Here is a 16681-nt window from a genome sequence, read left to right on the forward strand (position 1 = left end):
CACGAACTGTTTACGGAGGAGTGAACTGTGAGCAAAGGGAGTTATGGCCACCACGTTCCCTAGACTTGTATCTGTGGGCAAATTTCAAGCAGAAGGTGTACGCCAACAATCCACATACCCTGCATGAATTTAAGAGAAAACTATCCGCAGTATAACAGTTGAAGAGCTGAAAGCAGTGTCCGCCAACTTGCTCAGATGTGCCTGAAGGTGCATAGACGTGAACAGGGACCACTTTCAGAAACTCGTGGTTAAGAGAATAAAAACAGTCCACTTGCTTGTTTATCTTGTCATACTTTCGCCAGAGGCGGGATACTTTTCCATGGCCCACCCTGTGTAAGGATAACAAAGTCTGTGTGTGTGTGTGTGTGTGTGTGTGTGTGTGTGTGTGTGTGTGTGTGTGTGTGTGTGATATTACTCCAGCTCAGCCTCCTCCTCCTCTATCTCCAGGATGGGAGTGTGTACAGTCACTCTGGCTCCAGCCAGCTCTCTGATAGTCACCTCAGCTGCATGTCTCGCCACCTCCTTGGCCATCCTTACCATCTTTAACCGCTCCTCACGCAAACTACACACACACACACACACACACACACACACACACACACACACACACACACACACACACACACACACACACAATAAAAGCTTTACAGGACCAGTCTAGTCATTTTCATTATTTTTATTATCCTACTGCTGATAAAGGATCAAACAAAACCGAAGTAATCTGGACAGACTGCTCAAGTTAGCTAATGTAACCTTATCATTTTAACCATACTGCTGTCTTTCAGAGCTGGCTTCGTTTTGCTAATGTCATGTCTCCTGCTTGCATTAACACGAGCAAGATTTAAAAGTGCATTCTTGTTTATAAAAATACCTCATTGATGCATTTGAAAAAAGTTTTTGGCTTTTTTTTTGTATGCTAATTTGCTTTATTCGCCTCGCTAACGTTACACAGCAGTCCTGCTTAGCCGCACTTAGATTAACTCGTGGGTTTCACAGCTGCAAGAGTGAGATTCAGTTGGACTTTAGGGTAAACTCTTAGCCAGCCTGCAAAATAATAATCCCAATAATCAAAAATATAATCAAAATAATAGTCTTTGTAAATTTTTCATAACCAATACAGAAAACAAACATTCATTCAAAATCATAGTCAAAGTAAAACAAGTGTCTTGTAGCTTGTATAACCCCAACATTTCCAGAACACAAACCGAGACACAGACCGTTCCTCCATAGTTGCCATGGCGTTGTCCTCCGCCTCTCTCTTGATGCTCTCGATGAAGGGCGTCCATCGTCCGGTTTGGGTCTCAGCGTCCTCTTGCTCTACGCATGTTGCTTTTGAAGGACTTGCCGTGTCTCGTGTATCCGGGCTTCCCTCTGGCTTTGCTTGTTTGGGCGAAGATGGCTGCTCAGATCTGTCCTCCTGGTTCTGCTTCTGGTCCTGGTCCTTTTCATGGTCATCGTCTGAGAGGACGTCCTCGAGGACCATGTCTGAGGAAGTTGGCCTGGAGTGTACAGCTGAAAATATGGACAAGATGGAGATTGTATGCAAAGAAACAACCCTGTTTTGCTTGTTAATGATCTGCATAAACCTACAATATCAACCTCATTGATCAAATATAAAGTACTAAAGAAGTACTTCAATTCCGATTGGTCAGAATGTGTTATTCGAATGTTCATTTTGCACTCATCAGAGTCTTTAGAGAAAATGTTTGTGAATTGCTTGCTTTTAAGTTGGATATGTATTAATATGCTGTAGATCTTCACTGTTTGGATTCAGAGCCTGAGTTTACACCGTGACCATCAACCATGTTTAGCTCTAGGTTTATTTTAAAGTTTCCTGTTTAGCATTAGACATTTGTTTAGACTTTATCCTGCTTTAACATTCTTTCCGGTCATGTGGTTCTGTTTCTGGCTGTGTGTTGTTACTAATAAACCTAGTTCACCATTGGACCATTCTGTAACACGGGCCGAATCATTATGAATGTACTTTTCATTCAATTGAATTTCTAGAGCGTGTTTAAACTGATGTGTATTTATCCCTGATAAGCAGCCTGGGGCAGGGAAAAACTCCCTTAGATGATATAAAGAAGAAACCTTCAGAGGAACCAAACTCAAAAGAGGAAGGCATCCTTATTTGGGAGACACCAAGAGTGTGATTATAAATCATTAAAGTGATTGTGTGATTATGAGTAAGTCTCTTTCTACATCTTATATTCTCAGTTGGAGTTGTGGAACCAGGAGCTCAGGTGGTAGAAAGTTAAAACTCTCTAGATGGTCCTATTTTCTTTTGCACTTTTCTCTCGTTAACCTCAACCCTCAGAGACTGTGTACGCCTCTTCAGTAATAAGTACATGTTTTAATTTTTTTATGTAAAACCCAAATGTCCCCACAAGGATAGGAATATAAAGGAGTTGACTTTATGGGGACATTTGATGGGTCCCCAGAAGATAAGAAACCATCAAAATCCTCAAGTCTGTAACATGATTAAATGAACTGTTTGGAGTGATGCTGGCTGCACACACATACACACACATACACACACACACACACACACACACACACACACACACACACACACACACACACACACACACACACACACACATATAAATGCATACACACTCATATTCATATTCAGCTTCACAACATGAGAAACAGAAACTTTACCACGTGTAGATACATACCATGTTGCGTTACCTTGTATGCCACTTCCTGAGGAAAGAGAAAAGAAATATAAGCATGTTTATATAATGGCATTAAAAGCATTATGGGGCATTTCAGTCAAAAACCAACTGGACCCAATTTACCTCTACTCAAATATACAAGGTAGAATTGTATAAAAGGTATTGTAACACACCAACAGATGGCAGCACAAGCCTGCACACACAGTCACAGGGAGCACCGACCTTAACAAGTCATTGTGCAACTGATGCTATTTTGACTACGTGTTTAGACTACAGATCGATTTTAAAAATTCTAATGCTGACTGATAGGCGCTACATAGTATTGGCCTCATCACTTGTCACAACATTTAACTGTCTACGCTCCAAGGCATGATTTTCACTTTTCTGATTCTGGTCTTTTAGTTGTTCCTTCTACCTCCTTTACGTTCTAAGGGTGATTTGGATTTTTCCTTCCATGCACCAAAACTTTGGAACTCTCTCCCTATTGAGATGTGACAGGATAAATCTGTTAAAAAAAATGTTCCCAGAGATTACAAAGTCTCTGATGGGAGTGTACACTGTACTCTACTCTACTCTACATCACTCTCCTCTCTAGATTATTATTTCCTTCTGCATCATAATAATTCGCATGCATTATTTACCCATGTATGATATGCGGCTTTAATTATGGCATATTATTCCTTACTCATTACATACATTTTAGGACATAACGTAGTGAAATGCACTTTTTAAACTGTGAATACCGCATGATCAGGTGGGTTTGTATAGAAGAAGCTTCAGTGCAACACAAAAGGACTGAAAACCTCAAGCCCCAGGAATGTTTGAGCTGATCAGCTGCATTTACAGTTAATTAGAAAACCTTGTGATAACTTTTGGCTGAACTGCTCTTTTTAAGGAATGCAAGTGTCTGACTCACCCCGTAATCCTCTCTGCTTCTTATGACAGGCTGGGGCAAGGCCAGGCCGAGACCGTGAACGATCCAGCCCATCATGCTGGGAGAGATGAAGACACACAAACTGAGGCATATGCACACAGAACTCATCAGCAGTACTATAGAGATGAAAAAAGCCTTCCGAAGCTACAGATTAACGTACTTGACTTTTGGGTCGACTTCTGTCAGGCTGATTACTGATTCAGGAGGAGGTGAGAACACTGTGAGGAAAGAGGAATGCAAATATATCAAATACTCATACGCAAGAACTACAGTTGTGTTTTTTTTTTTTTTGGATGCACTCATTCTACTATGTTATCATTCCCATAGTAACAACCAGTAGCGGGTACACAAAGCATGTATTAGACTTAAGGTAGAGATCTTCTTCTTCTTCTTCTTCTTTTTCGTTCGGTTCCTTCCATTAGGGGTCGCCACAGCGGATCATCCGTCTCCATGCCCCCCTGTCCTCTACATCTGCCTCTTTCAACCCAACTACCTGCATGTCTTCCCTCACCACATCCATGAACCTCCTCCTTGGCCTTCCCCTTTTTCTCCTTCCTGGTGGCTCCATCTTCAGCATTCTCCTACTGATATACCCCATGTCCCTCCTCTGCACATGTCCAAACCATCTCAATCGAGCCTCTCTCACTTTGTCCCCAAAACGTCCTACATGGGCTGTCCCTCTAATAAACTCGTTTCTAAACTTAAAGTAGAGACACTCAGTAAAATGTGACTCCAGTAAGAGTAAAAGTGTCCCTTTAAACTTTCACTTGAGTAAAAGTACAAAAGTTTTTGCCTTCAAATGTACTTAAGTATCCAAAGTACTGATTTATTATTTCTATAATGTTCCTATTATAATTTTTATCACAAGACTCTTTACTTAATCACCTCAGTTTATGTGAAAAGACTCGAATGTGACTCTCAGCACACTGATCTATTAATAGAATGATATTAAAGACTCAAACACTGATTGATTTCTATTACAATCATCATGAACCCAAAACCTCCAAAAAAAAGGTCACGTGTGTTGTGTCGAGTTCGAGTCTGGAGTTTCTTCATTATTTATTCCTCTTTAAATGTTCTGCTTGATGTTGAACTGATGCTGAACTGTATGTTGGTGATCAGTAGATACACCAATCGCTGATCAGAACACGTGTAAAACAGAGCGTGCGATCGACCCGGATCGGTGACTCGCTGCGTGTTTCACCAGTTACGTTTTTATCCTCATAAATAAAAAGGAACGACTAATTTCACTAAATGTAGTTGAGTAAAAAGTAAGAATTGAATTGTAGTGAAATTAAAGTAAAAGTCTCCCCAAATGGAAACACTTCAGTAAAGTACAGACACGTGAAAAAGCTTTTTAAATACAGTAAAGAATTAGGTTTTTTTCCTTACTGTCCACCACTGGTAACAACTCATTCCCTTGTATGATGGATGGCCAAGAATGATCTACGTTTGATTCAATATTAAATAAAAATGTGTTGGCAAAGAAGCTTTTTACTCGTCACGTGTCCTTCACAGCACAGTAAAATTATTTCTTCGCTAAGGCCCCCAAGAGTGGCAGTGGTGATAGTGGGGCTTCAGTAACGCAGAGCCTTAACCACTGCGCTACCTTTTCCCCAAGGTGAAGAGCTCTATAGGGAGATGTTTATTTAACATTTAAGGAAGGAGTCTCCAGTGTCAGTACTTTGTAACAATGATCCACCAAAGTCACCAGGATGCAACCCAGTAAGATCTGACTATTCTGCACCATAGAGTCCGTATTACTTAAATACCTTTATCTGAACTGCGTGATGATCTTTGGGAGCTGTTTTCCAGGTGGTCTGGAGGGCGGGGCATGTGGTACGGCACAGCGTTCCGGAATCCGGTCTTTATCCACTGCACCACTCTGATTAAAGGAGAAAATTTTGGGAAAAAAATCAGGTTAATGAAGACGAATGGTAAAGTCATTAATCCGTAGCCATACTTCAGAAGGCTGCTTTATCTTTGAAGATCTTTCAGCTTTTCAGGCTTTTGCTGTACCTTTCTTGCGAGGACAATCTCTGTGATGGAATAAGGGACTGCTCTCGTATGTGGTTTCCACAAAAAAAGATGTGTAGATGATGGGGTGATAGGTGAGTTCTTGATACAAGAAAGTGTAAGGGTGAAAAGCTGAAAGCTGAAGCGATATTATTTTCCCCTCAGATTTACATTCTTCTCCTAATAGGATGTAAAAGAATGTAAATGGGCTTCTAAGAGGCACACCAGAAAAGTGTGCGCTGCTTTGAACACGGGCGAGGAAGCTATTGAGACCAGCCAATCAGCTACCTATCTGAGATCAGGTATCAGAAATACGACAAATATCGCTTTCTTCCAAGTGTGTAACTCAGCATGAGCAGCAATCTGAAGAGATGCAGATAGTAAGGTTTATGTGTCTCATATTAGGTGCATTCACCTAGTAAGAATCAGCAGGCCATGGAGACTCTTTTATGCACTTTTCAATTCATGTAGTGCAATTTTGGTGTTTCCCTTTTTAAAATATTCATCTTTATGATCACAATCTCACTCTCAAATATCTTCTAGAAGAGCTAAGAAATGGGGGTTGGTTCAGATGTAGAAAAAAAAAAATGATACTTTAAGTCATAATTCATCCTTATACACTATATTTCCAAAAGTATTGGGTCACCTGGTCATAAGTACGGTATGTGATTTTTGAGCATTGCATCCCACATTTAGTCCCAATTTGCTCTTAAAATTCCCTCCACTCTTCTGGGAAGATGTTCTACTAGATTATGGAGTGTGCTTATGGATATATGTGTTTATCAGCCACAAGTGTGTTATGAAAGTCAGGTACTGATGTATGTGAGGAGACCTGGGGTGCAGTCAGTCAAGTCAAGTCAAGTCAAGTTTATTTGTATAGCGCTTTTCACAACAGACATTGTCTCAAAGCAGCTTTACAGAAAACAACAGTGAAGGTGAATGGTGTGCGTTTGTCCCTGATGAGCAGCCGTGGCGACAGTGGCAAGGAAAAACTCTCTTAGATGATATGAGGAAGAAACCTTGAGAGGAACCAGACTCAAAGGGGAACCCATCCTCATATGGGTGACATCAAAAGTTTGGTCATAAATCTTTCAACAATACAGAACAATTTGTGATCATCATAGATCCAGCATCAGCTTCTCCATGCCAGGGCCTTTAAACACTCGGCATCTACTTCTCCATGATCATCCATAGGTCCATAATCGTGGGACGTGACTGGAGCTGGCCAAACCTCAGGAAGCCTCGGGATGGGGAGAGAAAGAGAAGCAGTGGAGAGGAATTAGCGTAGCTGCTGTTCATGATATTAACAGCACAAGTTGATAATGTGCATGTAATCATATATTCTGGAGCACAAGGTTGTGATGTGATGTGTGTGATGTGTGTTATGTGTAGGCTTTGCTAAAAAGATATGTTTTTAATCTACACTTAAACTGGGAGAGTGTATCTGAACCCCGAACACTGTCAGGAAGACTATTCCAGAGTGTAGGAGCTAAATGTGAAAATGCTCTACCGCCTTTAGTGGACTTTGCTATTCTAGGAACTACTAGAAGCCCAGAGTTTTGAGATCTCAGGGAGCGTGACGGATTGTAGCGTGTTAAAAGACTGGATAGATACATGGGAGCCAAACCATTTAGTGCTTTATAAGTGAGTAGCAGTAGTTTGTAGTCTATTCGAAACTTAATAGGAAGCCAATGTAGGGACGATAAGATTGGGGTTATATGATCGTATTTTCTTGACCTAGTAAGAACTCTTGCTGCTGCATTCTGAACTAACTGAAGCTTGTTTATTAATGATGCAGGACATCCACCTAGTAATGCATTACATCAGTCTATTCTAGAGGTCATAAACGCATGGACGAGCTTCTCTGCATCAGATATAGATAAGATATTTCTTAGCTTAGAAATATTTCTGAGGTGGAAGAAGGCTGTTTTTGTAACTTGATTGATGTGATTTTTAAAAGATAAGTTGCTGTCTAAAATAACTCCCAGGTCTTTTACCGTTGAACTAGTAGTTACAGAACAACCGTCTAAATGCAGGCTGAGATGCTGGAGCTTCTGTGTACTATTTTTTGGGCCGATGAGCAAAATCTCCGTTTTATCAGAATTTAATAGCAGAAAGTTATGGGTCATCCAATCTCTTATTTCTTCAACACACTCAGTTATGCGAGCTAATTGAGCTGTATCGCCTGGTTTGGATGAAATATATAGTCAGTGTTCACATTCATCCCAAAGGTGTTCAGTAGGGATGAGATCAGTGCTCTATAGCAGCAAGATCTTCCTCTCCAAAGCATGTAAACCAGATCTTCAAGGAACTCACTTTGTGCACAGGAGCATTGCCATGCTGGAGCAGGTTTGGGTTTCTAAGTTCAAGTAAATGCAAAATTGTATTATTGCGCATCTAAAGACGTCCTGAACGATTGAGTGCCTCCAGATTTGTGGTAACAGTCTGGAAAAGGACCACATCTAGCAGGAAAGGTCCGGTGTTCCAATACTTTTGGAAATATACTGTGTGTAACTCACCCAGTGGGAGACTGAGAAGAACGCCGGAATTCAGGCACTTCGTCCTCCGAGACCATTTCCACCACCGGGACATTAGGAAGAGGCTCTGCGTCTGAACACATGACGAGCAGTCAGAGATCTCCAGCTCTCCAAACTCTACCATATCACCAGAATAACAGTGAACAGCTCTACAAACACCCACCTGGAAGTTCTTCAATATCGTAAACCTGGAATTAGAAATAAATTTACTAGACAATTATAGGGAAACTATTCTCTTTTCTACAATTACATTAGTTTACTTAAATTAAATTATGAAATTATTATAATTATATTATCAGTGGCGGCCAGTACATGTAATTAGTTACATTAATGAAGTACTTTTTCATTTATATTTATATTTATTTATTATATTATATATATATGATAACTTATACTTATCTTTTGTATTTTTTATAAAAATGTTTTAACAGAAATGTGCGCTAATAAAACAAAAATCACGTGTTAATAAAACTAGTGCAGTTAAAATTAATTTGTGTTAAAGCGTTAACACGTTAATTTTTACAGTCCTAAAATATATATATTTATTGTGCAGAGAAATGAGGTAAAATTTGTCCAGTGACCCCTCAGATGACAGAGATCACATAGTAATTCTACAGTAATGTGCAAAAAGGAATAGACGGAATGAGCAATAAGGCAAATTTCATGCTAGTACAAATGAGTACTATACCTCTGTATGCCCTTCATCAGTTTTCTCTTCCCTCTCTGTGTATTTAGTCTCAGGCTGTGGTACAACTTTTCCAATTCCCCCTGAGATCCAACCAGTGACTCCTGATCTGTCAGAGGTTTTACACAGTGTATTATATTTCCTAAACACTGTCCCACCATTCAAATCCCTGCTACTATACAAATAATAACATATTACAGTCACTGTCATGGAAAATTGATCAATGCCAAACAGAATGGAGGAACACTAAACTATACACAGTTCAGCCAAACGTATATGGACACCAAACCATCACACCCAAGTGTACTTGCTGATTTCACATTGACGTTATGATGAGATTCAATTTCCTCTAAACACTTTCCAGTACAGTTTGGGGTGTGACTATTGTGAGTTCTCCCAATTTGGTCTTCACATACCTTGTTTTCATGGAGCTTGCTTTTATGGCACAGGGGCATCGACATGCTGGAACAAGTGTGTTGCTCTTAGTTTAAGGGAAATTGTAAGAATTCTATATTGTGTGCTTCAAACTTTGTGACAACAGTTTGGGAAAAGATCACATGTACATTTGGTGTAATATAGTTTTGGCCATATAGTGTATAATTTTTTTTTTTTATTTCTCCTGCACCGTGAGGCACATTGGTCAGCAAGGGCCTGATGACTTACTTGCTGTTTACATAGCAGTTTTGTTATAGGGTCGAATTCTAGCCCAACACCCAGCCTCCTCCTTTCACCGCCAGGCTTGGATTGAGTATCTCCGTTCACACATCTGAGCACCAATGGGAGATTAAGCCTTGTTGAGCCTTGCTCAATGGCCCAAGAGTGGCATCCTGGTATGGCCAGGACATGAACCCACAACCCCCTGATCCAAAGTCCAATGTCTTAACCACTAGGCTACCACCTCTCCACCTCTTTCTTACCGCCTCCCTTTATAGTGTATAATAATAGCTAATTAATAATGCTGCCATGGTTCATCGTACCTGTCAGAATCCTCATCTTGATGTGCCTGCAAGATAAAGATGAAATAAACAGGGTGTTGAGAAGCTGTTAATGGAATTTTTCTGGTTATTTTTGTTTGCTAGGAAGAAGCAGTAGTTCACAGTGAAGGGAAGACCTTGGCCTCGGTGTTGGCAGCTCTGTGGACGTTCGGGCTTCCACTAGGCTGTGGCAGGGCACTCATGAAGCTATTCGACAGCCAGTTCAGAACTCCACTCTGAACACTACAGATTCACAGAGGTTTTATTTACACCAACCACTGAGATTCAGCGTTCACATACAGGCAGACTGGGTGTGTTAGTGTTACGGTGTACTGAAGATTAGTATATCAATAATAAATATAGTTACTGGTCAAAATGTTTTATCGAGGTAAAGTTATATAAGTGTAAACAGGAGCAAAAAAAAAAATGGAAGTATCCATGCTGATTTGAAACGTTCTTGAGTATAACATTGGTTTTAACTACTCTAATCTTATCAGAGATGCCTAAACTAGGGCCTGCAGGGCAAAACTAGCCCATGGAGACCTTTGATTTGCCCCGTCATGCCACATATGTGAAGAGAAAAAAAGGGAAAAAATATCCCACTGACAGATTTTTTCCAATTTAACATTTGATGTTAATGTTAATTTCAAGTGAATTTGATTCAGCCCAATTTGGAAAAACCTTTGGAAAATAAGGAGCAGCTTCATATCACGCAATAGAGGTCACTGATATTACATTTATTGCTTATAGTTTGAGTAGCTGTATCAGGCATTGAACTCTATTGTATTATCAATGAAATTTTTTCTACTGTATGTCTTCATTTTACTATAAGTTTCATTCGACTAGAAAAAAATCATAAACTAGAAAATAAAACTGCATTTACTAATCAGTGAGAGTCATGCAATTTATTTATTTATTTATTTATTTATTTCTAAACTTATAAATTCAGGAATTATAGAAACTTTAATTTTAATATAATATGAATCGGTATAATGCAACATTTGCTTTTGGCCCTTCATAGGAAAAACTTTAAAGCTGTGAACATTGGCTAACATTTGACGAAGTGTCTGGCCTAGTTGTTAGCTAGCTGTTGTTAGCTGTTAGCTACTAAAATCAATGCTAGGCTAACCCGGCATTAGCAAAGGAAACTAGCAAAGATACAAGATTACCCATGTTAGCAAAACACAATAAATAAACGTTTTTTCGTTTTTTGTTTTTTTTTATAGAAAATCGTGCTTTTAATTTAGGTAAAAACACCACCTAATTTTAGACGAGTCTTTTCTATTTTTGGTATATTTAAATATTTTACTGAGGTATAGCCAAATGCACTCATGCTCACATTTCAGCCAATAATCAGACGCTACACTGAAAAGTCCCATTTGATGTAGATCAAAAAGTCCTCATTTTTTTAAGAATTGTAAAGACTATTTTCAGGGTCTTTTTTTTGGAAATGTAGTACAATTTTAATGGTTCTTAAGTGAAGTATACACCTGGCAAATATAACAGCCAAATGTGTGTGTGTTAATTCATGGCCACAATAAAAATAACCACCGTGTCACTTGTGAAATGTGAATGAATGGGGGGAAAATATGTCATGATATTTAACAGTTGAAAGCCTGCAGATTTTTATTAATGGAAATGTAGAATTTCACGTATTTTCCACCTCTGGTTACTTGCCTGGCCTGTGATGTTTCTGATGCCTGATCATCATCCCTGGTGGAATTGATTGACTTTAGCTTACCTGTAGGAAACATTAATGAGATTCAACCAAAAAGAAACGATTGAATTTGGATTTATATATTTGCATAGAAACTGAGCAGACTCGCACCTCTGTTTCCTGGAATCGTTCCAGACTAGTGATCGAGAGCAGAACAGAAAATAATGAGGTCATTATTAGGTCATAAAACATTTTCTTAACCTGGTACAAACTATCACAGAAAAAGGTGGAACTGTGTGTGAAATCATCCCATACTGTGTTCATGATGTAATTATGCTGGAAATGGAAGAAAAGGGATTGTGTGTGTGTGTGTGTGTGTGTGTGTGTATTAGGGATGCGCATCTTTATAACTGAGGCCGATGTGATTTGCATATTGATGCATATTCAACGATGCCATGCATTAAAGATACATATGAAGCAGCTACCGAAGCGATGCCAAACAATTCCCCCTAATAGGATGCAGTGCGATCCGATTTCAATTTGATTTAACACAATGCAGTACAACGTAATTGCAAAAATATGATGCTCTACAATTCAATATGGTGCAAATATTTTGCTTTTACTTCTTTGGTTTAATACACTAACTAATTATAACAGATGTTATAAATATGTTAATTACGCTCAAAAACTTTGTTATTAATTACTTTATATTTATTTAATTATTTTACACTTATTCTTTTAATATGAATTTCTTTTGAGATGTGATGTATATATAGTTATATGTGCTTTTTTGTGGTTGTTTTAATTGTTAAATTTGGTACGTGGCTCCTTAAAGAATTATGTTCCAGTTCCTGTTATTTATCTTGGAAAGCATTGGACTGAAGTTTCTGTATTTATTTGTTCTTTTTATTTGTTCAGAATAAAAAGTACCCAGAGGAGTTTTTGTTGTCTGGTTCATTCGCCAACACAACGCAGAGTGAAGGTGCAGGCCGCTCACATAATCAACATGTTCATGGACAAATATTAAATATTAATGCTTTATGCAAATGTATTATTCATAATGTTTATTATTAATAATGTTTATTATTAGTGAAACCAAACTCAACATAAAGCATAAAGACAAAATATACTTTTAAATGTTTTAGAGTAATTATGATGTTTTAAATTATGTAAATCATCAGAACAACCGAACTAAACTTTGCTATGTTTCCACACGGACACTTTTGATTGCCGGATGTGTGCATAATGGCAGATTTTGGTGCTGATTTAAAACCTGGTGCATCAGTAAAATAACTTTATCTTATATTTATAATAATTATATTATTTATTTTATATATTAATTATAATATACTCATTAATTTGGCCTCTTTTATATTGATTGATTGATTGATTGATTTATATTTATTTAAAATGATTAAAGAAATGCGCACAGCAAAATCATGCATTAATAAAATTTATGCCATTAAAATTAATTTACGGTAAATCGTTAATTTTGACAGCCCATTAACATATATATATATATATATATATATATATATATATATATATATATATATATATATATATATATATATATATATATATATGGTGTTTCTGTTTTTCAGTGTGAGACGCAAACCTTTGTAGCCATGTTGTATACAGTATGTATATGTATGTGTGTGTGTGTGTGTGTGTGTGTGTGTGTGTGTGTGTGTGTGTGTGTGTGTGTGTGTGTGTGTGTGTGCGTGTGTGTGTGTCTAAGAGAAAGAGAGATTACTGTAGAACTTTGCTCCTGCACCAGTGCATTCTCAGGACCGGTTAGGGTCTGTGGCACCACCCTCACCATCCAGTTAAACATCCTAACATACAAGGAGAAGCAGTATTTACACACCTATATACTACACACACACACACACACACACACACACACACACACACACACACACACACACACACACAAAGGTATTTATAAATAAACGGATAAAAACTCTGCATTGTTTTTCATCCAATAAGAGGTTGCTATTGTTGCCACTGCTCTCTTCTGCATTTGCGTATCACACATTTGACGTCTTGGCACTTTAATTCCTTGCCAATATAAGGAAATGCATGATGTCATCTAATGTTGTGTAAAACAATACAATCAGACTCAATCCTCTACTGTGGATCAGATACAGTAAAGGGAAAGCCCCTGATAAGCCCCTAGTCCATCTCACATCCTGATTTATTACTGCATATGGCTTGATTCCAGGAAAACAAATCACAAGAAGGCAGAAATAGAATGATGTCAAACTTCCTCATGTCTATCCGCAAACAAAAGAAAAAGGGTTCGGTTCGAAGCTCGAGGCCGAACAATGAGGCCAGTGAGAAGGGCATGAACAGGATGTGGGGAAATAATTCAGTCAACATCAGAGTTTCACACACTCAGTCTGAAAAAAGTTTTCCCTGGATTTTCTTACATATACTGTCAGAAACTCACTCAATGCAGCAGAATGTGAAGCAAATCAGGTTGGGAAAATACGGCTGTAAATATCTCACCTATGTAATGTAATGGAGCCAATCAGGTACACGACACTATTAGACTTCATATACGTATCGCTTTCCAAGCCGAGGACCATTAAATATTAAGTGTCTGACAAACTTGTGGTGCTCAAATCACATAATAATGGAGGTTAGGATTTGAAACAAAACAGGTTTTCACAAAGTATCTTTAGCTTTCAGTTATCTGTTTGTACACAATGTAAAATGAACACCGAAACCTTTTTTTTCATGTATTCATGTGATTACTTATACAAAAGACATTTTTTAATCCTTAAATATTATCTGTAATAGAATTTCAGCAACACAACTAAAAAATAAAGTAGATGAAAATCATCTTTTTTTTGTTCACTTTACAGAGGACTATAATGCAAAATTACACCATTAATGTGAATAAGGTATCTGCCCAAACACCATCTAAACACACACTTTTTCTAAAAACCTGTTGATCTGATCAGGGTTCCTGAGATTGGTGCTTTTATGATGAGCATCTTCAGAAACCTCCAGTGATTTAGAAATATGAGAATAAAGTAAAAAAAAAAAGTGTAAAAAAGTGTTCTTACCTGATTCCAGGTGGGAATGTGATTAAACCCAGAACACACTACAGAGATTTGTGCAAAGATTAGGATGGATGCAAGACAGGCGTAATGAGATTACAGGCTAAAGGACATCACAATATGCTGTTAACGTTGGGTATAGAAATGCCACACAATAATCCATCACATGAAGCACAAGATCTGCATCCAATCTGTTGCAGTGTTGCTGTACTGGGGAGAAAAAAAAAAAACTATAGTATATACTATAGATAAAACAACAACTTTAAGCCGCGAGAATGAAAAGCTAACGCTAAAAATCTTTTTAAAAAAAGTTACAAATAAAAAATTAGAATGTATTTAATTAAGTATAAATAGCAGTAAATAGTTGATAGATAATCAAATATAAATATTGGGAACAGAATAAACAAAAAAGAAAATACATGAAAATTAAATACAAACATTCATATGTTCATATATATATATATATATATATATATATATATATATATATATATATATATATATATATATATATATATATATATATATGAACATATGAATATATAGTAAAATATATATTTATATTTTACTTTTATTTCGTTCTTTATTTAATTTCTTTATTTATATTTTACTTTTTGTGCAAGTTTTGTTTCCAAAATTATTTAATTCTTCTTCTTCTTATTATTATTATTACTACTAACTGTTTTAATCTTCATATACTTTATAAAGATCTTATAAAACATTTTTAGACTTTTATTGAGGGTTAGTTTTTAATTCAAGAATCATTTAAGACTTAAAGTAGTTGAGCCACATTCTTCTACAATCTTCTGTTCTTGTTTTCCAACAAGAGCGTTTTCCAGTTTAAAGACCATTTATTGATTTGTTTTACAATTAATTATACTGAATATATTTAAAGTGTTCACATGTGTTTGTTTCTTTTTAGTTTTCTTTTTTTTTTTTACTTAACCACTCCTTCATTAAGGGTTTGTTTTACAATGAATTAAAAATATAACCCATTCAAATGAAGCTAAAGTAAACGCCTTATGTTGATTCTTTGACTTTTGAGCATGAGCAGTTCTGAGGTGCAAGCAGGCCTTATCGCCAGCTTGGTGTGCCTCTTCGTCACAGTTCCTTCGGCCGGATTGTGCAAGCTGAGCAGCTGAAAAGCAGCAGATACTATAATGAGATAATGAAAGGATTAGCTTGGCCTGAGAAGGCCTACATCATGAAGTTGAAATTCTTCTGATCCTGGACCAGCTGCTCATATGCTCAGATCCTGATTTCACCCAGAGACAAACGCGTGTGTGATGTGGGGCGATGGGATGTTCACACGCGATTGGACGAGCAGAAAGAGAAGTACAATCTGATCCAATAGAGAAGGGCTGACTGGGGTGGGGGGTCAGGGCAGTGTCAATGTATTAAATGAGGAGTTTAAGTTATATATATATAAAATCCTATGTGTGTGATGCACACTGTCGTTAATCCCTAATAATTATGCTGACTAGGTCACTGTTGAGTTGTTCACTTGGAAAGCCTGCATTAGGGATTAAATAAGGTTTTGAAAAAAAACACGAGCATTGCTACAAATCGTGCAAACACTTATTCATTCATTCATTCATTCATCTATCAATCCATACACAATATGGACAAATTTACTCCTGGGACACCTGATCTTTCCAGCCATATGTGGTTCTTCCCCAAACTTTTCCTCAAAGTTGTTGGCACACAATAGTATAGGACATCTTTGGGTGCTCCAGCATTCTTCACTTGAACTAACAGATCCAAACCTGTTCCAGCATGGCAATGCCCAAGAGTACAATGCCAGCAATTGAAAGATCTGCTTTACATGGGTTGGAGTGGAAGATCTCCTGCTATATAGCTCCAACACTGTTGAACAACTTTGGAATGAACTGAAATGGTACCCCAGGCCTCCTCACCTCACCTACATCAGTAGACTTTACTTACACCCTTATAGTGGAATAAAATCTCCACAAAATCTCGTAGAACATCCTAGCAGAAAAGTGGAGGTTATTATAACAGAAAAAGGGGGTTAAGTGTAAAATGTGATGTTCAAACTGAACAAATCTTATGGTCAGGTGTCCACAAACCTCTCTCCATGTGGACATCTGATAAATCACACCCTGATG

At 37.6% G+C, this 16681-nt stretch overlaps 1 protein-coding gene across 1 annotated transcript; it reads right to left on the reverse strand.

The window, feature by feature from the left end:
* Positions 1 to 7872: 7872 nt before the first annotated feature.
* On the reverse strand, positions 7873 to 10030 carry LOC310737447 (uncharacterized protein; the record flags this gene model as incomplete). Its single annotated transcript, XM_083561773.1, has 5 exons — positions 7873 to 8241; positions 8332 to 8356; positions 8857 to 8962; positions 9831 to 9856; positions 9951 to 10030. 5 exons carry the CDS (start codon positions 10028 to 10030, stop codon positions 8029 to 8031), a joined length of 450 nt encoding a protein of 149 aa, XP_083417899.1. The 3' UTR covers positions 7873 to 8028.
* Between the last annotated feature and the right edge of the window lie 6651 nt (positions 10031 to 16681).

Source organism: Silurus aristotelis (assembly GCF_946808225.1).
Source record: "Silurus aristotelis genome assembly, chromosome: 14".
Taxonomy (NCBI): Eukaryota; Metazoa; Chordata; class Actinopteri; order Siluriformes; family Siluridae; genus Silurus; species Silurus aristotelis.